The sequence below is a fragment of the Heteronotia binoei genome, chromosome 4, assembly GCF_032191835.1.
Source record: "Heteronotia binoei isolate CCM8104 ecotype False Entrance Well chromosome 4, APGP_CSIRO_Hbin_v1, whole genome shotgun sequence".
In the NCBI taxonomy this organism is placed as follows: domain Eukaryota; kingdom Metazoa; phylum Chordata; class Lepidosauria; order Squamata; family Gekkonidae; genus Heteronotia; species Heteronotia binoei.
Window position 1 is genome coordinate 31,817,577 of NC_083226.1, and position 22,885 is coordinate 31,840,461.

The 22,885-nt window shown below is 46.6% G+C and overlaps 1 protein-coding gene across 2 annotated transcripts in view; it reads right to left on the reverse strand.

Moving 5' to 3' along the window:
- Positions 1 to 14,420: 14,420 nt before the first annotated feature.
- The window catches only part of CHRNB3 (cholinergic receptor nicotinic beta 3 subunit), a 30,040-nt gene continuing 21,575 nt past the window's right edge, over positions 14,421 to 22,885 (reverse strand). Inside the window, exons 4-7 of one of the 2 annotated variants that reach the window (XM_060237068.1) lie at positions 20,337 to 20,446; positions 18,490 to 18,752; positions 17,879 to 18,270; positions 14,421 to 14,948 (exon numbers count right to left, since the gene is read on the reverse strand). In XM_060237068.1, coding sequence (XP_060093051.1) covers positions 14,814 to 14,948; positions 17,879 to 18,270; positions 18,490 to 18,752; positions 20,337 to 20,446 — 900 coding nt within the window. In that variant the 3' untranslated portion in view covers positions 14,421 to 14,813. Of the gene's footprint in view, positions 14,949 to 17,878; positions 18,753 to 20,336; positions 20,447 to 22,885 lie in introns of both variants that reach the window. The other variant, XM_060237067.1, reaches the window with a different exon arrangement.

A 22,885-nucleotide genomic window follows, 5' to 3' on the forward strand; every position in this document is an offset into this window, starting at 1 on the left:
TGGCAATTGCTCCCGGACAAACCCTACCGGCATTCAACATCACCCAGCCCAACTTACGGGAATCATGGGTGGACCAAATCAACTACTATATAGAGCTGCACAAAATGGAGGCAGCGGCTGAGAAGAAGGCGCTACTCCTGAGCTCATGCAGGGTGGAGACCATCCAGCTGATGAAGCGACTCATTGCGCCAACCACACTCGCAAGGGCCACCTATGACCAACTGGTCAAGGCAATGACAAACCACATGGTGCCACAGCCATCCCGTCTCACACGCAGGCACATGTTCTACATGAGACATCAGAGACAAGCTGAGTCCGCCGCCGAGTACCTTGCAGAGCTCCATGGATTATTATGGATCTCCATGGATCTCTCCTGGAAGAGATCCTGCTGGACTGATTCGCAGTTGGCATCCGAGAGGAGAAAATGCAACTAAAGTTGCTAGCATACGAGGACAAAGACATCAACCTCGCGAAAGCACTCCGACAGGCAACCGCCTTCGAACAGATGCACACCAGCCCTTCTGTGCACCAGGCCGCCACTGCCTCGATGTCGGATGGTTCCGACGAGGAAGGGGCACACCAGCTTTGCCGCCAGCCACGCAGTAGGTTGAAAACACCAAACTGACCATGGGCAGCAGAGAAGCCAAGCACCAAGTGAGTCAGCTGTGGAGACCCACACAAGCCCCGAGACTGCCCCTACTGTAACACGGACGGCAGAAAATGTGGAAAAGTGGGCCACATCACCAGAGCTTGCAGGGCCAGAACCAACAGGAGGCCTCAGTCCGCACACAACGACGCGACAGACGCACACACGACGGCCGCAAACAGCATTCAGGTAATGAACTTGCCCCAGGACACCCCGAACAAGGTCAAAGTGCAGGTCTTGATCAAGGGGGGTCCCTGCCTGATGGAATTGGACACGGGATCCTCCATCTCCATTATTTTGGAGGAGACCCTTAGTAAACTCTGCCCCCAAAACCAGCCGGCCCTGCAGCCCGCGGAGTTCATATTGTGGGATTTCAGAAGAATCTAGTGCAGATCATGGGGTGGGCCAGAGTTAGGGTGGAGTTCAAAAATGTTAAAGGGGCCCTGGACATACTTGTGGTAAAGCACTGGCTCACCACCCTATTGGGATTGGCTTGGTTTAAGCCCCTGGGCATCAAAATTGTAGGGGCGGACCACATGCACACAATTTCGACCAAGTGTCCCGGGAGTTCCCGGAAATATTCGATAGGGCTCTGGGACAAGGGGCCACCTCTCGCATTGCAGCTGGACCCCACGGTTAGGCCCTTAAGGCTGAATAAGTACCTCATCCGCCACATACAGTCCGCTCCCTTTCACCCGGCCACTAACGGCCAAGCAGAGCACATGGTTCGCACAACCAAGGAGGCCCTGGGTCGCATAGTCCAAGGGGATTGGGACCACCGACTGTCCGCCTTCATGTTTGGGAACAGGATCAACTCCAACCTGGCTACGGGCATAAGCCCTGCCGAGTTACTCATGGGCAGGTGGTTAACCACCTGGCTTGATAGGTTACACCCCAGCCGGGCCCCAGACCTCCGCAGCTCCCCCAAGACCAGGGAGTCCACTAGGGGGTTCTTTCCAGGGGATCCGGTCTATGCCAAGAACTTTGTGAGCAGGCCGGAGTGGATACCAGCTCGGGTGCTGCAGCTCACCGGGTCTCGCTCATACGAGGTCTCGTTGGAAGGGAGGCAGCTCCTCCACAGACACATAGACCAACTCCGCCGCCACACCCTGCCGGAGGAACCGGCAGGGCCAGGGAGAGTGGGGAACAGGGAGAGCATGGGGCCACCGCAAGAAGCAACCCTGCCGAGCTCACCAGGTTTGCTGGTGGAGGAGCAGTACAGGGCAGGAGAGATACCTCCGCAGGCTCGAGACAACGCTCCGCCGACCGCAGTCCAAAGCAAGGAACCAGCGGTTACATAACCCCAGGCAGCTCCCCAGATCGAACCTCAGCAGTTGCTCAGAGAACAGCAGCCGCCCACTCATTTGAAAGACTATGTATCTTGAACTGGGGGGGGAGGAGTGTTGTGTCTGGCGTTCGTCCTGGGAAGTACAGCACAGCACACCTGTGGGCGGTGCCTGGAAGGGACGAACGCAGCCCACCTATGACGATCAGCGGCGGGAAGGTTAACTGGCCAGGATTGGACCTGACTAGGAAGAAGGTTGTTCCGGGAAATGTATATAACAGGGGACCCAGACTCTCCATGTTGTCTTTGTGATGTACTCGCTAATAAAGCATGTTGCCATCTGAACGTCTCTAACTTCAGTACATTACACTTCCTAAGCAGAATTGCACACCCTTCTAAGCTAGGGTTGCCAGGTTCAACTCAGGAAATATCTGGGGATTTTGGGAGTGTAGCCAGGAGACTTTGGGATGAAGCCAAGATCAAGGGTGAGACAAGCTTGATTGAACTCCATCACATTTAAAGAAACTGTGTTCCTTTTAAATGTCTTCCCTTAATTGAAAATAATGGAGGATGGAACACCTACTTTTGGGGCTCATGGACATGGATCCTCTGGTCCAAACGTTTTGAAATTTAGGGAGTGTTTTCAGGAGAGGCACTGGATACTATTCTGAAAATTTGGTGCCTTTACCCCCCAAAACAGCCCTCCAGAGCCCCAGATACCGACAGATCAATTCTTCTTTATACCCTATGGGGACCAGTCTCCATAGGATATAATGGAGAGCCCAGCAGACATTTAAACACCCCCTGCTTTCTAATGACCCTGAATCCAAACCGGGGGATCCCCTGCCCCCACCTGGGGATTGGCAAACTTTATGGACTTCAAATAAGGGTGTTTTTGTGAGTTTCCTGCATTGCACAGGGGGTTGGACTAGATGACCCTGGAGGTCTCTTCCAACTCTATGATTCTGTTTATGATGGTACTTCCAGACCAGAAGTTTTTCATACCATCTGCTACTAATATTCAAACAAAGAGAGAACAGATTATATTCTACTTGGAGAAGTCACTATCGTCCATGGGCAATTAAAAAGAATGCAAATCAGCAGCTGTAAAATCAACAATACATCCTCAGAAAGAACAATATAAAACAAGCCAAACCTAGCATGAAACATGGCCATAAAGTCACAACATTTTCACCATTCTGAGAAGAGGAGGAAGATGTGTTGGAAAGATTTCAGCACAGCAAGGGATGAAAGCAAAATTAGATGTGACATTGTAAGAACAGCTAACCTGGATTGGCCTAAAGGCCCATTAAACTGAGGGCTCTGCCCCCATATAGCAATCAAGGCAGATTTTGTGGCTAAATGCTTCTGGGGATGCTCACTGAGTAGCAGCTACAAAAGCCCTTTGCCTTTTGGTTGCCCACAACTGGTATCATATTGATAACCACCTTATAGGAAAGAGGCCAAGCTAAAGATAAATTACAGGAAAGAGGCTGAGAGCCTGTGTAATGGGCTATTTTACATCAACGGGAACACTAGGGTTACCACCCTACAGCTGGGATCTTTATAAATCATACCCAGAATAAAACTCTGTTGGCCTTAAAAGTGTCATTGGACTCAAACTTCTCTCACCGCTGTGTTTCTGTGTGGCTCACTGTTCTGGATGTGTCTCTGATTGGAAGGAAGGTAGCAGCAACATGCAGAGCAGCAACGGGCACTACCCTTCAAGATCTGAGAATTTTATCTACCTCATGAGTGATTGAATGAGCCAATCACATTCAATGCGCACACAAGCAGAATTAATTAACCATCTCTCAGTGGAGGTCAATTGAAGAAGAATTCAGCATATAGCAGCTAGATAAAAACCTAACAGCAATAGGTATTTAGGCAGCAACATGGATCCTTGATGCAAGATGAAAGGATTATATATGAGCAAGTTTCCCTGCTTTCATCTGTGAAACTTTTAAGAGCACACATAGTGGAAGATAGTGGTGATATCTGCGAATGCATTTTTTTCATGGAAAATCCCACTAACAGTTATGAATTCAGAGTACAATTAACACTTATGAATTTAGAGTATAATATTTCACTAAAATCCCCAAGATAATTGCCATGTCAAGATGCTGATGTGAAAATCCTGTTTCCTGGTGAGTTTATGCTTGCCTACTCATCCCTCTATGCTGGACAATTTCCCCCCAACACTTCTCATCCCTCACCACTGCTTGAATAAGTGGAAGTGGTGGGATGAGGGAGGGGGAATTGTGTACATGTTGATGTTACTTCTGGCAAAACCCCAGAAGTAACATCACCGACATTCTACACTTTTGCCAGTCACTGAAATCCTAGAGTGTCCATGATGTCACGTCTGGGCTTTTGCCAGAAATAACACTGATAGGTGCATGATGTCTTTTTCTTCCATGCGTCATTGCCCCAGGGATTGCAGGCATGTGCCTAGCAAACCTAAGTCACCTTCACTGTAAGAAGGAAACACTGGAAATTTCTGGTACATTATAATACTTGTTTAGTTATGAATAGACAATGAAAGTAAGGGTGAAGAAAGATAGGCAGTACTAACTGTGATGCACAATCAGTTTAGTCAAAATAGCAGCAACAGGTCTCTTCTAGAAAGGTCGTGCCTCAGTGGCAGCAATAGGTCTCTTCTAGTAAGGTCGTGCCTCAGTGGTAGAGGTACAATCTTTGACACCTCCAGTTAAAAGGCTCCTAAAGTAATCATCATCTTCTATAGTAATAATTCTCATGTGAACATTCCATGCACTCCAGAAACCATTGGTCCATCACATCTCAGTCGGAGTCTCTGGCCTCCCATTGACTGATTCCCCTGCTCCCGCCTACTCAGGCTCTGGAATGCTGAACATACTGCCAGAAGCAGTCTTACCTCAAAGAGAGACATATATCTTAGCTCTTCTCTGTCAACTGGCTTCAGAAAGGGCTGCAGAGCTCCTGCGGCCTCACAAAAAGCCCTATCAATAGCCCACACAGAGGGCCTCCCAGCACACACAACCTCCAAAGGCCACTGCAATGGCCAGTAAGCCTAGCTCTGCCTCAGAGGGCATGCCTGTCCCACCTTTACTGTCTTTCATTTCCTCTCTCCTTCCTCCCCTCAGCCTCGCCCCAAGATGGTTACCTGAGAAGAAGATAGGGAAGCCTCACAGGGTGGGTGTTCCGATCAAAGTGGGGAGAGAAATGAGGAGAATGATGTCAGCTGCTTGGTCCCCCTGCCTCTTCCATACACACACTGTGAAGAAAGACTGTCCTTTTCCTTAGAGGCTGCAGGGTTGCCAGCTCCAGGTCAGAAAATTCTAGATAGCAGAGATCAGCTCCCCTTGAGGTGTGTGTGTGGGGGGTGGGGGGTGGGAATTAATGCCTTCACTTGGGTGGGTGGGAAGATAGCAAATCTGGGGGGGGGGCACTCGCCGTTAGTGGTACCTTTAAAAGTTGGTGGGAAATTTCTAAAGGATCACTACAGACCTCTGAGGGAAAAGCCTTTCCACATGGGAATCAGTGTTGCCAATCTCCAGGTGAGGGCTGGAGAGCTCTCAGAATTACAACTGCTGTCCAAATAGATGGTAGAGATTAACTCCCCTTGAGGTGTGTGTGTGTGTGTGTGTGTGGGTTTAATGCCTTCATTTGGGTGGGTGGAAAGATAGCAAGTCAGGGGAACGCATATGCCCAGAGGCGTTTAGTGGTACCTTTCCAAGTTAGTGGGAAATTCCTATCGCATCACTACAGGTCTCTGAGGGAAAGGCCTTTCCTCATGGGGAACCACTGTTGCCAGTCTCGATCTGAGGGCTGGAGATCTCTCAGAATTACAACTGCTCTCCAGATAGATGGCAGAGGTCAGCTCCCCTTGAGTTGGGGAGGGGAATTAATGCCTTCATTTAGGTGGGTGGGAAGACAGCAAGGCTAGGGGGGCACTTGTCCAGAGGCTGTTAGTGATATCTTTCCAGGTTGGTGGGAGATTCCGAAGGGATCACGACAGGCATTACAGGCCTCTGCAGGAAAGGCCTTTCCTCCTGAGGAACCAGTGTTGCCAATCTCCAGGTGAGGGCTGGAGATCATTCAGAATTACAACTGCTCTCCAGATACATGGCAGAGATCAGCTCCCCTTGGGGTGGGGGGGGGGGGAGAATGAATGCCTTCACTTGGGTGGGTGGAAAGACAGCCAGGTGGGGGGGCACTCACTCAGAGGCCTTTAGTAGTACCTTTCCAGGTTGGTGGGAAATTCCTAAGGGATCACTACAGGGCTCTGTGGGAAAGGCCTTTCATCCTGGGGAACCTCTGTTGCCAATCTCCCGGTAAGGACTGGAGATTTCTTAGAATTACAACTGCTTTCCAAATAGATGACACAGATCAGCTCCCCTTGAGGTCAGGGGAGAGGGGGAGTGAGCACCTTCACTTGGGTGGGTGGGAAAACAGCCAGGCTGGAGGGGGGCACTTGCCCAGAGGCCTTTAGTGGTACCTTTCCAGGTTGGTGGGAAATTCCTAAGGGATCACTATAGGCCTCTGAGGACCTTTCCTCCTGGGAGCCACTGTTGCTAATCTCTAGGTGAGGGCTGGAGATCTCTCAGGGTGATGTCAGACTGCCAGTTTGGGGTGGCTTAAAGCTGCCCCAAATCAAGCCGGCCGGAAATAAGGTGCCCCGGGGCTTCCAGATAGCGCTGGAAAGGGGGGCAGGCCGTGGGCGCCAGGGGAGCATCTGGAACGCTCATGTATCCCGTTCGCGGCTCCCCAGGTGCTCTTAAGGCGCTTCCGATCCACCTTAGTGAAAAGGCACCACTTTTAGGTTTGCCAAGTCCAATTCAAGAAATATCTGGGGGCTTTGGGGGTGGAGCCAGGAGACATTAGGGGTGGAGCAAAGATCAAGGCTGTGACAAGCATCATTGAACTCCAAAGGAAGTTCTGGCCATTACATTTAAAGGGGCAGCGCACCTTTTCAATTCCTTCCTACAATAGGAAATCATGAAGGATAGGGGCACCTTCTTTTGGGGCTCATAGAATTGGACCCCCTGGTCCAATATTTTTGAAACTTGGGGGGTATTTTGGGGAGAGGCACTAGATGCTATAGTGAAAATATGGTGCCTCTACCCCAGAAAACAGCCCCCCCCCCAGAGCCCCAGATACCCACGGATCAATTCTCCATAATTTTCTATGGGAATAAATCTCCATAGGGAATAACAGAGTTCCCAGCAGACATTTCCCTCCCCTCCCCTTTCCGCTTTCTGATGACCCTGAAGCGGGGGGAGGGCCTCCAAGCCGGGGGATCCCCTGCCCCCACCTGGAGATTGGAAACCCTAACCACTTTTGATATGGTACCTTTTTGAGGCAGGTGGAGTGGCCCAGAGGATTGGTACAGGATTGGTACGCCCGCCATATGTTTGCGTATGGAGGGGGGTTTTTGGGTCGCCTCCTGAGGCGTCTTTGGGTGGGCCCAACATGATGGTCTGTAAGCAGCCTCTGAATCACAACTACTCTCCAGGTAGATGGCAGAGATCAACTCCCCTTGAGGTTGGGCGGCGGGGGGGGGGGGGGAGGTAGTGAATGCCTTCACTTGGGTGGGTGGGAAGACAGCCAGGATGGGGGGGGCACACTCAACCAGAGGCCTTTAGCGGTACCTTTCCAGGTTGCTCGGAAATTCCTAAGGGATCACTAGGCTTCTGAGGAAAAGGCCTTTCCTCCCGGGGAACCACTGTTGTCAATCTCAAAGTGAGGGCTGGAGATCACTCAGAATTACAACTGCTATCCAAATAGATGGCAGAGACCAGCTCCCCTTGAGGTGGTGGTGGGGGAAGTGAATGCATACCTTCACTTGGGTGAGTGGGAAGACAGCAAAGGTGGCAGGCACTCGCCCAGAGCTTCCTTCTAGAGCCCGTATTTTTCTTCACAACGGGCCATACTCCTAGTTAATAATAATTACCATGGCTTTTTTTGAGCAGGAACACACAAGAACACAGTTCCGGCTGGCTTGGTGTCAGGGGCGAGGCCTAATATGCTGAGTTCCTGCTGGGCTTCTTCTACAAAAAAAAATGCCCTGATAGTATGGCAGTGGGTGTAATATAGCCAGGAGATATGAAGATTATCTGGCAGCCTGGAACTCTTTCTGGCAAGCTAGGTTTGTTTTTTTTGGGAGATGAGAGAACTATGACTGATCCAAGGTCACCTAGCTGGCTACATGTGGAAGATTGGGGAATTGAACCTAATTCTTCAGATAGAGTCCACCACTCTTAACCACTACACCCAACTGGTTCTCAGTCTAGAAGCAGATAATGTGTATTTGCCAATTGCAAGCCTCAGGATGTCTTTCTTTTTCTGCCAAATGGTTTCTTCCACTTAGGGTTGCCAGCAATGCCTTGGCACGTGCTGAGAGATTTTGAGGGGGGTGATAGTGGGGGGTGGAGTTTGGGGAAGGATATGATGTCACTTCCAGGTAACACTCTAAGATTCCCCCCTCCCCCAATTTCTATGGTAAAGACCATAGGGGCCCCAAGGAATTCCTAGTACATCAGTTTTTTCTCCCTCACCTCAGTTTCTTGACAGTAGGGGATGGAGGCCGATGGCAACAGTTTGCCTGGAAATTACAAGCCTACCTCCAGGCCCACACAAGCAGCATACCTCAAATTCCTGGGCTATATAGCCACTAGCCATCAAAGGCTGTTGAACAAGGCTCTTTAGCTACTCAGTCACACAGAAGTTCAGAAAGGAGGCGATTGTACTTAGCCAAACTATGCCTGCAATACTGCTGTAGTTTTCCAATAGTGCCATAATCTCTTCTTCCTGCCTCAAAATGTAGGTTAGAAGAGAGGCTAAAAGATGGATCCTCTTTAAAGACATTGTAAGTTTCATGACCATAAAATGAGATTTAATAATTGGTTAATCAGCTGCAGCCTTTTTAATTAAAGTGCTGCTGATTGCAAGGGGGGGGTGTTAAAAATTCTTGTAAATTAAATGATGATGATAAGGAATAATTTAACAACATTTTGCTGTTTCATAAAGATTGCTTTCAGCTAACCTCACTAGTTTTTATTTGTTATGGGCTGTCTAATGTAGCTTTGGTTCCTCTTGCCTATTTTGCTGTTCTCTGTGTATCTATTTCAACCAGCAGGGATCTGATACCAGAATTTAGAGCTCTTGCAATAGAACTTGCTTCCTCCATAATTGGTTTCCAGCAGATTTCAGGTACGTCTTTGGATTCAACTCAAGGAATGAACTATGAGGAATTATGCAAGAATTACATAGGATATATCAGGTAATGGAACAACCACAGGAAACAGCTGCTATCTGTCTAGTGCATTTTTATCCTGTCTGTTTACCCCTGGCCCACATCCCAAGTGGTGGCACAGCAGATAATTTTGTTCCTTATAGCAGCTTCCTTGCCCCAATCCAGAATCAAGTACATTGTTCTTTCAGACTAGATTGGTGCATAGTTCTGAGACCTCTTTTTGAAGCAGAAGTGATGGCATCAACTGGAGCTTCTTTGGCCCTCCTGTAATAAGCGACAGCCCAGTTGAACAGTGTTGTGCTGCACAGGTGTACACCGTTGCCCCTCAGTACTCTCAGACTGTGCAGAAGGTTGCCAGCTGCACATGTGGTGTCGCAGATTCACTGAAGAGCAGGAACTGCTGCTGCTCATGTCCCCTGTAGGTGGAGCTGCCTCTGTGGCCAGAATTATGGTGGAGCAGTGGGAGCAAAATGGGGGGGAGGGGAAAATCAGCACCACACAAGTCCAACAACATCATTTCCAGCATAGACCCAGAAGTGACATCACCACTTCAAGACAGTGCACTAGGATACTCCCAAAATGCTATGATTTTTACTGCAGGGATTCAGGTGAATCATAAGAACATAAGAGAAGCCATATTGGATCAGGCCAATGGCCCATCCAGTCCAACACTCTGGCACGCGGTAGCCAAAAAAACCCAGGTGTCATCAGGAGGTCCAGCAGTGGGTCCAGGGCACTAGAAGCTCTCCCACTGTTGCCCCCCCCAAACACCGAGAATAGAGAGCACCACTGCCTATACCCTGTGGCTAATAGCCACTGATAGACCTCTGCTCCCTATGTTTATCCAATCCCCTCTTGAAGCCATCTATGCTGCAGCATCATCCAGTGCAGTGACGTCACTTCCAAGGCTGCACCAGAAGTGGTGTTACAGTGTGGGCAGAATGCCAGTCTTCAGGACTCTGGACCCCCATGACCCCAGAGGTTGCCAATACAAAACTCTAATCCCCTCCTTTTTTGCCAACACACTAGCATCTTCACAGGCAGATGTTGTGTTTTACACAGCACATCCTAATAATGTTGCAGCTCTCCAAGAATGGGACAAACACTATTTATATCATAATTGGCCCGGAACGCTTAGTTTTCACTGACTATCACATATACTCATTCAGGCCACATATACCACATTTTATTTGTATCAATTTACATAGTTGAATGTTGCCAATCCTCAGCTGGGGGCAGGGAATCCCCTGGTTTGGAGAACCCCCCCCCCCCCTGCCACTTCAAGGTTATCCAAAAGTGGGGGTGGGTGAGAGGGAAGTGTCTGCTGGGCACTTCATCATACTCTACGGAAACCAATTCCCAAGAGTATAATAGAGAATTGATCTGAGGGTTTCTGGGGCTTTGGAGGCCCCCTGTTTTCTGAGGTAAAGGCACCAAATTTTCAGAATGGCATGCCTCTTCTCAAAATACCCCTCCCCCCAAGTTTCAAAAAGATAGGACCAGGGGGAAGGTGCCCCTATCCTTCATTGTTTCGAAGGCATTTAAAAGGCGTGTGGTCCTATTAAATGTGATTGCCATAACTCCCTTCAGAGTTCAATCATGCTCGTCATACCCTTGCTCTTGGCTCCACTCCCAAAGTCCAGATTTTTATTGAGTTGGACCTGGCAACCGTAACAGTTATTCCACCTCTCCTTTTCCAAGAAATGTATAGAATTCACAGCCTCTTGTTAAGCCTACAGTGTTAAGAGTTTTTCCCCCCATTAGCTCTTATTCAATGCACAAACAACATTCTGACTTTTAGAGTGGTTTATTTATTGCTTTTTATTAATGATGTTCACACCTATGCACAGTTCTCCACTGCCATGATCTAATGATGCTATTGTCTGATAACATTCAAAGCGGTGTTATACCCCAAAACAGTACAGTTCAGTATTGCAGCATGTTTCTGCTTCCTGTGGCTACTGGACTCGAATGAACATAGAGATAAAAAACACATTTCTTACCATAATTAAATACCCCAGTGTGTATACTTTAAATATTATCAGGCTTAGGAGTAAGCTTGTATACACTCAGGCTGCGATCACACACACTAAATAACGCACTTTCAATCCACCTTCGGTGCACTTTCCAATTGAATTTTGCTAGTCCACAGTTCACACAGTTAGAAAGTGCCTTGAAAGTGAATTGGAAGTGCATTATTTAGTGTGTGTGATTGCAACCTCATTGAGACCATACATACCACACGTGTGAAATCATCTTACAAGGTTATTCTACCTCTCTTCTTCCAAGAAGACCCATGGAAGAGCTACAGCCTAGTGATGCGGACCTAGTCAAGAATTTAGAATAGCAGGTCCAATGGGAGGTCTCAGATTTCATTTGCTCCAGGTATTATTTCAAGTGCTATAGAAACCTGCAGTATCAGAAACCGAACACAAATGAATGTACAACCCCTGAGCAACATCTTTTCTACATGTTTAATTGTGAAAATCTGCCATCTGGTCATAGCCTTGTGATGCAAACCATGTTTACTCAGAAATGTCCCATTCAATTCACTGGGACTTCCTAACCCTAACCCTAACAAGGACATGAACAGCGCAGTCCTAAATCCATGGGATTAGAATAGTGTAACTGTGAAGACTGCATCTTAATATGAACCTGTGCAGGAAATCCAGGAAGAATTTGTAGGCCAGTTGAGATGTTTACATTAATCTCATATGGCAGCAGGAGAGCACAGACACCTGCTGAGTCTGGTAGACACCGTTTTTTGTTCACACCTCTAAAGTGTTGTTCATTGTGAGAAAGAAGCAAGTGTTCCTGCTACTTTCCAGCAGCTCAAAGTTTCAACCAGGTCCAACTTTGCTAAAGCAAAGAAAAAACTGAGGATAGCTTTCAAAAAAGGGAGCAAATGCAAGGTCACTTGAAACAAAGGGATATTTGTGTGGTATGCACTCATACATCATAATATGTCTACATCTTTATTGCACAGTCCATCAGTAAACATAATCATTAAATTTAGATATAGAACTATAATGTATAATAAAATATAAAATATCTGTGCTTGCTTTTTTTAAATAAAGCTTATGCTCCAGTTCCCTATCTCTTTATATATGTTAAATATCTTCTTTTTTAAAAAAAAGGTAGTGCAACAGATAAACAAGGATCTTATTTTTTCCATAGACTCTTTGCACCAAGTGGAATATTTACATGGGACTTCTGAAATCCTGATATTAAATGTAGTGGAATAAATTATTTCTTATAATTAATGACAGGTGGATTAGCCCCTGGGGGTGACAATGGAGTTTGGGGGGGGGGGACCTCCAAGAATCACAAAAGAGGTATATTAGTAATTTTTTAAAGGGCCTTTTTTTCAAAGAGCCAGGGACTTGCCATGCCATGCCTTGGTTCATTAAACCATGCTTTGCAAATGTCTCTCCAAGGTGCTTGGGGGGGGTGGGTGTGTGATAAAGACTAAACCTATGCATTCACAGCATATGTGCTACCATTGAGCTATAACTCCTCTGAGAGAAGATACATAGCACAGCTGCAGCACACCTAATGCACAGCTTACTGTAGCAGTTAGGCTTGCCAATCCCCAGGTCCCAGCAGGAGTTCTTCCGCTTTTCCAGGCTCTTTCCCTCCCCCAATCAGCTGGCTGGCAGGGGGGAAGTCCTGCCCCCACAGCCACCATGTGACTTTCCACCTCCAGAGGCTTCAGTCTCCGATTGGAAAGGCTTCCTCTTGGGATGGTGTGTCTGTGTTGCTTTGAAGAACTTGGCAGCAACTCGTGAGTAGATACCAATCCCTCACTTCAGAGTCACCAGAAATGGGGGGGGGGGGGAGGAAATGTCTGCTGGGCACTTAATTATTCCCTGTGTGGAGATCGATGGCTCTCTCTGCAGGTGCTGATCCTGCAAGTCACAGCAGCTGAACTGTGCAATCCCCATACCAAACTGCTGGGGAGGTTCCAGGGAAGAGGAACATCACCATACCCCCTTGTAGTTTATACTGGCATCTTGCAGTGCAGTCCTAAGAGAGTTAACACCCTCCCAAGTAGGGCTGCGAAATTCCCTCTGGGCAGAGGATCCCCTGGTTTGGGGGGGGGGCCCAACCTGCAAGTATGGAGCAGACTGCCAGGGGGCTCCCTGAACCCAAAGGGCCCCATTGTTGTGTGACATGCCCTGCATGATGATGTCACCTGGAGGTGACATCATTGCACCAGGCACATCGCACCGGGGATATTTTAGGATTCGTGGTAAAACTCTATGGTGCCACAGAGTTTTTACCACAAATACTAGAGCATCCCTGGTGCGATGACATCACCTCTGGGTGATGTCATCACACTGCATACAATTTGCGTGCAAGAGAGGAGTCCCTTGCTGCAGTGGTGTAGGGACTTGGCAACCCTAACTCCTAAGTCCACTGCAGTCAGCAATGTTTCCTCTAAGCTGCAGAGGCTTGTGAGCAAAAATTCTACTTTGTGAGCTACTGGCATTAAAGTTGTGAGCACCTGCATAAATTAGTTTGCTCTGGGACCATTTTTCCTGAGCTAAGACAAAAATGTGTGAGCTGGAGGCTAAAAATGTGTGAGCTAGCTCACGCTAACTCAGCTTAGAGGGAACACTGGCAGTCAGTGAATTGAGAAGCGTGTTACAAGGGTTAGGACTGACTCTCTAGGTAGTAGGTCTGTTTTATGGACTGCATACTACTTTTAAACAGCAAGGGCAGTACCTCTATGTTTAAGTAAAGAAAATATATCCAGCCCAAAGTTTTAACTGAAGAACATCCACTTGTTGGACCATTTGGAAAATTTTACCTTGAAGCGGGCCAAGAAAAATTCTCAATTCTCCCACACAATTACCATTAATAATAGATGCAGAATTAGTAAGAGTTCTTTCCACCACCACCCCACCCCCCTTTTAGTTATCAAACAAGCACAAGGAGCCCCACAGTAGTGGTGATGGAAGCCATGGTGTTTGCTGACACCTTTCCTGATACCCACTAAATGTTTTGAGAAAGTGGGCATGGTCAGGTGGGACTTTTTCCTAGCAGGGCTTCTGATTGGCTGTAGAGATTTTTTTCAACATTGATTTGACAGCAGCTGCCACCCCAGCAACAGAATCTTCCCTGTGTGAATGAGGGTGAGCTGCGGCAGCCATTTTGTGCTTAGCTCCACTTCCACCAGCAGCCATTTTCTGACTGCACTCACTACACTGTCTTGGAATTTCAAAGGTGCCCACAGGCTCAAAAAAGGTTGAGGACCCTTGAAATAGGGCATATCTACACCACAGACAAATTAGTTTAATTGTCACTCCCCCTCCCTAGGATCTCCAGTCCTTCTCACAAAAAAGTGCTTAAGAAAAGCTTGCCACTTCTTGGCCTATTGCATCCAAGTCAGCAGATAAACACCTAAAATGTAACAGAAGTGGATTTCTTCATTCATGGGACAATTTGATGAGTTAAAACTCTATTTTAGCGATAGTGGTACTCTTATCAGCAACACCAGTTGCTGCTAACAACAGCATTATTTCCCCAGCCTCTATGTATCCATCCTCTGTACTCTTTACACAATGAGCTCTAGCTGATCACCAGTCCCAAGCTCCTGCTTTCTTCCTGCAGCAGATCCTCAAATAAGAAAGGCCTTTTGTCTACAAACCACTGTGCAGCCATGCCTTTAAAGCTGGGGTAAATATAAGAACAGAACCCATCACTGACACCACCAAGAACAGCCACAAGAAGATCCGGTCCAGGACCTGAGCCACAAACTTCCAGTCTTGCACTACCTAGAAAAGAAAACAGCAAGAAAAGTTTCACTCTGATTTTACAGAACTTAGCATAAATGTACTGAGAACGTAAAATTAAATAGATATACACACAAGGGGGGGGGAGCCCTAAGGACTTGCAGGGGGCACCTCATTTTCCCTCTCCCCACTATTTCTCTTTCCTGAAAGCCCAATAGCCTCTCCCCTTTTCCTGCTTCTTTCTTTCGCTACTCACTTTGCAACCTATATTCATCTACCTCTCTGTCATCAGTTTTCCCTCCTTCCCTCTCCCTGGCAGCCTCTGCCCAGAAAAACAACAGCTCAGTTGAGTGTTGTCAAATTCTGAGCCAAGCTCAGTTGCATGTGGAAAACCCACACCTACTTGGGTTTTTTCTCTCCTTTTTTCTCTCCTCCTGGCAGCCCCTGTATCCTCCATTTTCCCTGTCTCTTGGTCTCTCCCACCACCCAGAAACCCTTTATCTGCCCACCCCATCTTCAGCTGTATTTATTATTCATTTACTTCATTTATACCACATTTCTCTGCAATGGGGACCCAAAGGAGTTTCCATCATTCTCCTCAATATATCATTTCCAGTCTTGAATGTCGCATAGTTGCAAGCAGTGTTCCCTCTAATCTGAGTTAGCGTGAGCTAGCTCACAGATTTTTAGCCTCCAGCTCACAAATTTTTGTCTTAGCTCAGGACAGATGACCCCAAAGCACAATAATTTATGCATCAGCTCACAACTTTAATGTCAGTAGCTCACAACTTTAATGCCATTTGCTCACAAAGTAGATTTTTTGCTCACAAGACTCTGCAGCTTAGAGGGAACATTGGTTGCAAGTTGCCCAGTGGTTGCTACTGGGCCTGGCCACTCTAGTAGCTATAGTTAATTGGGGTACATCAAGCTGATCTGAAGCCCTGATAACCAGAATCCAGCTTAACTACAGTTTCACATAATGTACGAACTCAAACATTCTACCTTAGTTCTGGCTTGTTCCCTAGTGCCATGGCAAGCCTATTTATTTACTTATACATATGTACCTTCTTTCATATCCTCACAACAACCCTGTGAACCCAGGGCTTTTTTGTAGCAGGAACTCCTTTGCATATTAGGCCACACTCCCCTGATGTAGCCAATCCTCCAAGAGCTTAAGGGTTCTTCATACAGGGCCTACTGTAAGCTCTTGTAGGACTGGCTACATCAGGGGTGTGTGGCCTAAAATGCAAAGGAGTTCCTGCTATGAAAAAAGCCCTGCCTATGAGGTAGACTAGGCAGAGAGTGTCTGACTGGTCCAAGATCACCCAGCAAGCTTCAGTGGCAGAGAGGGGATTCAAACCCCATTCATTCCCCAACCATGGAGACAACTCAGCCAGAGTGAATGATGAAACCAGTATTTTTCAAGACAACCACGGTCTGAGGAATCATCCGCAAGTCAAATCCTAGTTTCAGAAACCAGCCATACGTCTAAACTGAGCCACAGTTTCTATCCTTGAATGAGAAACATAGTAATCATCGCTTGGGCTTTTCAATATCAGGCAGTGCTAATGAGCTAATTGGTTCTAATCTCCTCACTTGCAGCATTAACTGGTGTTGACAGTTTGGGTCAGCTGTTTAGTACAGAAATGCAGATGAAGAGGCATGAAAGTCAATCATGTCACATAACCAAAACTTCATGAAAGGAAAACAATTATCTAGGCCTATTAGCTTGAAGTGGATTCTTTTGTCTATCATTAACTTTGCTAGCCTTTAATAAATTAAGTGCAAGCACTTTATTTTAAAAAAGATTTAATAGAGAGGAGGCCAGACAATAAGGCACAGTCTACCTGTAGGCAGGTGACCTATGCCCTATAGACCATCTAGAACCTGCTAATGTTCTTGCAAAGGCTGCTGTAGCAAGGCCCAATTTATATTTTTACACAAGACTGCATACTCAAGATCCCTGAATATGAATTGGTGGAAAATGCCATCAAAGTTGCAGTTAACATATGGTGATCCCATAGCATTTTCAAGACAAGAGATGAACAGAGGTGGTTTGTCACTGGCTGCCTCTGTGCAGCAACCCTGGAGGTCTTGGGTGGTCTCCTGCCCAAGTACTAACCATGGACAACCCTGCTTAGCCTCCCATTGGGCTATCCTGGGCCATCCAGGTCAGGAGCTGAATGCACATTAACCATTAGAGCAGAGGTATCGAACTTATTTGTTATGAGGGTCAGATCTGACATAAATGTCACTTTGTCAGGCCAGGCCATGAGTGCCACTAAATGTAATGCCAGGTATTTGAGATATTTTGCCACTGACTGTAACCTATATCCTTCCTCTGCAGAGCTTGGGGTCAAACTAGCCCTCACCCCTTATGGTTGCCAACTCTGGGTTGAGCACTGCCTGGAGATCTAGGGGAAGACCCTGGAGAGAAAGAGCACATTTAGGGAAGAGAAGGACCTCAGCAGGAGATATAATATACTAATATAGGCCATAACAGTCCACATATGGACTGGTTTCCCCCCAGTTGCTCACAGGTGAGATAAGAGCTCTGGACATGTCTGTGTTAAAGGTAAAGGTAGTCCCCTGTGCAAGCACCGAGTCATTACCAACCCATGGGGTGACACTGCATCACACATTTTCTTGACAGACTTTTTACGGGGTGGTTTGCCATTGCCTTCCCCAGTCATCTACACTTTACCTCCAGCAAGCTGGGTACTCATTTTACTAACCTCGGAAGGATGGAAGGCTGAGTCAATCATGAGCCAGCTACTTGAACCCAGCTTCCGCCAGGATTGAACTTAGGTTGTGAGCAGAGCTCAGACTGCAGTATGGCAGCTTACCACTCAGTGCTATGGGACTTGTTAGAGTATCTTAAAAGTGTACATTTGCCTTGTAAATGTAAAATCACATTGATGGACCATGGGAATGTGCAAGATCAGAGCCAGCCCACCACTAATTTAACATACCTGTCTGATGAAATGCTCCTTTTTAACATGCCTGGAGATATACTTAATGGAATCAGCAGCTTTTTCCAGGAAAGCAATCACAATTTTTTCTCCATCTTTGAATTGCTTGTGTTTGTGTTTCTTTGCTGGCTTCTGTTTCAGGGTTTCTTCGGGATCGGAGAATGAATAACGATCCACATGTCCTTTCATGCAGAGCAGCCTAGGGAGTTTCTGAAGGAAGAGTCTTTTCACCCAAGGAGCCATTGGGTGGTAGGTTGCTGAGGAACGATGGTGCACGTTGATTACAAAAACGGTCACGATGATTGACAGGGTTACAAAAATCATGATGAACAGCAAGTACTCCCCAATCAGAGGTATGACTTTTGAAGATGAGGGAATGATTTCTTCAATGACTAAGAGAAAAACAGTAAGGGAGACCAAAACAGAGGTCGATAATGATAGTTTTTCTCCCTCATCAGAAGGCAAATAAAAAACAAGGACAGTTAAAAACGACAATCCCAGGCAAGGAACTATTAGGAAGAGAGTGTAAAACAGTGGGAGTCGTCTTAAAACAAAGGAGTAGGTTATGAAAGGGTAGGAATACAACCCATCTTTTCTGTTTCCCTTCATACCCTTGGCATTTAGAATTTCCCATTCCCCATTGTCAAAGAAATCCGTCCGGTCCACATTTTCATCTACCAGGATTAAGTCAACCATTCGGCCATCATAGGTCCAGGATCCAAACTTCATTGAGCAATTCTGCCTATCAAATGGGAAGAAGGTCACGTCCATAGTGCAGGAACTTTTATAACTGGCTGGAGGAGTCCAGACAACGATCCCATTGTATTTGACAATTGCCTTAGTCATTAATGAGCCTTCAAAGCGACCATCAGCACTGGGATGGAAGAAGAGGGAAGAATTAGTTTTTGCATGGTATTTCAGGCTGTTCTTTCTATATATTTTTTTCATTCTGATTTTCTTTCTGCACCTTTGATAATGAAGAAGAAGAGATTGGATTTGTACTCTGCCCTTCAGTTGGAGTCTCTGACTAGCTTACAATCTCCTTCCCTTCCTCTCCCCACAACAGACACTCTGTGAGGTAGGTGGGGCTGAGAGGGCTCTTTTGAGAACTGCTCTTGAGAGAACAGCTGTGGGAGAACTTGTGACTGACCCAAGTTCAAGCAGCTGATTGCATGTGAAGAAGTGGGGCATCAAACCCGATTCTCCCAGACTACAGTCCATGCTCCTAACTACTGCACCAAACAAGCTCCCAATGGTAGACAGGCACTTGGTAAAAACAAAACCTGCAATACATTACCTCGTCCCAGCAGCCTTTGAATGCTTACAATGTATCCTAAAACAATTTCAGAGGGAAGCCATGCTGGAATCCAGTAGAACAGTTTAGATTTGAGAGCAATAGAAGAGACTCATGCTTGTAACACCATACCCAAACCTCTCAAAATATCCTTCACAATGTAGGCTTCTGGAAATCTAACCAGCATACTGTGTTGGTTAAGAGGCAGAGCCAGTATTGTGTAGTGCAGGGGTGGCCAACGGTAGCTCTCCAGATGTTTTTCGCCTACAACTCCCATCAGCCCCAGCCAGCATGGCCAACGGCTGGGGTTGATGGGAGTTGTAGGCAAAAAACATCTGGAGAGCTACCATTGGCCACCCCTGGTGTAGTGGTTAAAAGAGGCAGACTGTAATCTGAAGACCCAGATTTTATTCCCCCACATAAACCCTACTGGGTGACCTAGGACCAGTCACAGTTCTCTCAACCTGCCTCACAAGATGCCTGTTGTGGAGAGAGGAAAGGAAGGCAATTGTAAGCCACTTTGAGAATCCTTAAGGTAGAGAAAAGCAGAGTACAAAAACCTACACTTCTTCTATTCTTCTAACCAAGCTCCCAGGAATAGCCATCAGCCCATCTCCAATCCATTGTCACATCTGCTACCCAAGCTGACACAGTCAATTGCAACTGGTGGACACATATCCCCTTCCCATTACATCACCTACGTATTCCTTAATCATATCACCTTACAACACTAGAAGGTTATCCAGTGACAACTCATATTCTCACACCAATGGGTTCTTGAATCCTCAAGTCCCACCAGTTGTAGCACAAGCCAAATTTCACAACTGAGCAGCCAGCTCCTGAATTTTGGTCCAGAGACATTGCAGTTCCTAATGCTGCTCCAGTTTTGGCTAGTAGCACTGAAATTCAGGTAAATCCAAGCCCAGGTAAATCCAGGGGAGTTTTTTTTTTTTTAAAGGCTTGTCAAGCCCTCAGTAAAAATGTAGACGGTAGGCTTCTGGGGTATGAGACCTCTTTTTGCAAAATGTCATGTACATTTATTAAGTAGTATATAAATAATTATCTGCTTTACCCCCCCCCCAGCCCTCACAAATGAACATGTGTACTACTATACATTATTTATATAATTGCACTATATATCAATTTAATTATCATTGTACTCACTTTTCAAACAACACAATATCTGGGAGCCAAAGTGACTCAGATGGGACCCGAATTGCAGTGATCCCACCATAGTCCTCAGGATTCCAGCACAATTTGTGGTCAATCCATTCCTGCAATTATCAGAAAGGGCATCAGCAGCGTTCCACTGTAACTTCCCCAGCTAGTTAACCATTTCCATGCTGAAGAACACAATCTGGATCATCCATCATCCTGTGACTGCAATCAAGCTGTAAGGACATTGTATAAGGCCTCTTGAGGATATTCCAGGCCTTTCTGAATATCTGTATGTATTGTAAACTGAGCCCAACCAATGAAGATTCAGAGCACAGGTCAAACACAGCCTTCCAGTATGGAGTAAATAATAGTAACTCTATCTTTGATAAGGAGACTGATCTTTAGGCACCCATAGTAGGAGGTCAGGGCATAATCTAGGTCCCAGCCAAGCCTTCATTTTATTCTAGGGTTGCCAAGTCCAATTCAAGAAATATCTGGGGACTTTGAGGGTGGAGCCAGAAGACTTTGGGGGTGGAGCCAGGAGACATGGGGGTGGAGCCAAGATCAAGGCTGTGACAAGCATAATTGAACTCCAAAGGGAGTTCTGGCCCTCACATTGAAAGGGACAGCACACCTTTTCAATTCCTTCCTTCCATAGGAAATAATGAAAGATAGGGGCACCTTCTTTGGGGGCTCATAGAATTGGACCCCCTGGTCCAATCTTTTTGAAACTTGGGGGGTATTTTGGGGAGAGGCACTAGATGCTATACTGAAAATTTGGTGCTTCTACCCAAAAAAAACAGCCCCCCCCAAAGCCCCAGATACCCGCAGATCAATTATCCATGATTTTCTATGGGAATAAATCTCCATAGGGAATAACAGAGTTTCCAGCAGACATTTCCCTCCCCTCCCCCCGCTTTCTGACGACCCTGAAGCGGGGGGAGGGCCTCCAAACCGGGGGATCCCCTGCCCCCACCTGGGGATTGGCAACCCTATCTTATTCATATCTCCTCCATCAGCCTTCCCCTCAAGGCCAAACTACACAAGGCTTCTAGTTTCCCCACAAAGCACTGGTGGGGGGAGTTATTTACTTGTTGCTGCTCTACATACACAAAATGCTGCAGTAAAAACAGATGCTGTTTGCCTCCAGTGTTGTTTGCCCTGACCTGGATAGCCCAGGCTAGCCTGATTTTGTTAGGTTTCAAAAGTTAAGCAGGGTCAGTATTTGGAAGAGAGGCTATCAAGTAAGGCCAGAGTCACTACACAGAGGCAAGCAATGGCAAAATACCTCTGAGTGTCTGTTTCTTGCCTTGAAAACTCTAGCAGGGTGTCAAACTGATAGCCAGTTTAGTGTAGTGGTTAAGTGCAAGGACTGTTATCTGGGAGAACTGGGTTTGATTCCCCACTCTTCCACATGCACTTGCTGGAGTGACCTTAGGTCAGCCACAAGGTCTCTCAAAGCTGTAGAGTTTTCCCGGAAATGCCTAGAGCGGCTGCCATTTTAATGATGTCACTTCCTGCCAGAGCTTGAAGAGGACTTGGCAACCCTAGTTCTGGAAGAGCTCTCTCATCCCCACCTACCTCACAGGGTGTCTGTTGTGGGGAGGGGAAGGGAAAGGAGATTGTAAGCCACTCTGAGACTCCTTTGGGTATAAAGGGTGGGGTATAAATCCAATATCTTCTTCCACTTTTTCATACAGCCTGTGGGCCGGAACTGGCCCATTCAGGGCTTTCATCCGGCCCACAAGCAACTGTTACCTTTATTGCCAAATGACAGAGGCTATGCATTAAGCCCCTGTATACTGTCCCAATGCTAATGAGCAATGGATGGTGGAAGTGGAAAGGCGGGCATCAGGGAAATACAGTCAGAGTGTTAATGTTTTAAATGTGTTTGTATTTTGAGTAAAAAATAATATTGTTAATTGGCTTTGCCTGTGTTCTTTATAAAGCTTATATCTTCCATACTTGGCATTACAGTTTATGACATGCATGGCCCGGCCTGACAAATGATCCGGCCCTCATAACAAATGAGTTTGATACCGCTGATCTGTGGAGTTGCCCTTGGTCAGCTGCAACTGGACAGAAAGCAAAAAGTGCTATTTAGAGAATGGGAAATAGCTTGGGGCCAGGAGGCAGGAGCACTTCTTCCCACTGGGGTGGCATTCCAAACCCATTTGGGGTTTCCTTTATTTTTAAAAAGTCATTCCCAAAAGCTGCTGTGCAGCTGCACGGAACCTGAACCAACCTGTTAAAAACCTGAATGTGTAGTTTGACCCCCATGCATGCCTGTATTCTTGTACCCTAAGTTTGTAGTTAACTTTTGCAGATATAAAAGAAAACATACGAGTAGCACTCTATCCAACATCTCAGAAAGAAGCAAATACAAAGCCACTGGGGTGAGGAGAGAAACTACTTGGGTACTTAATCTGTATTTTATTAACTGGCAAATTTTGACAACCTTAAACTTACAAGGGTACTCAGATTTAAGTTCATTCTGATTTATGATGTGCTCAAACCCTCCTCTAATTGGGCCCAAAGCACACCACTAGTTTTCT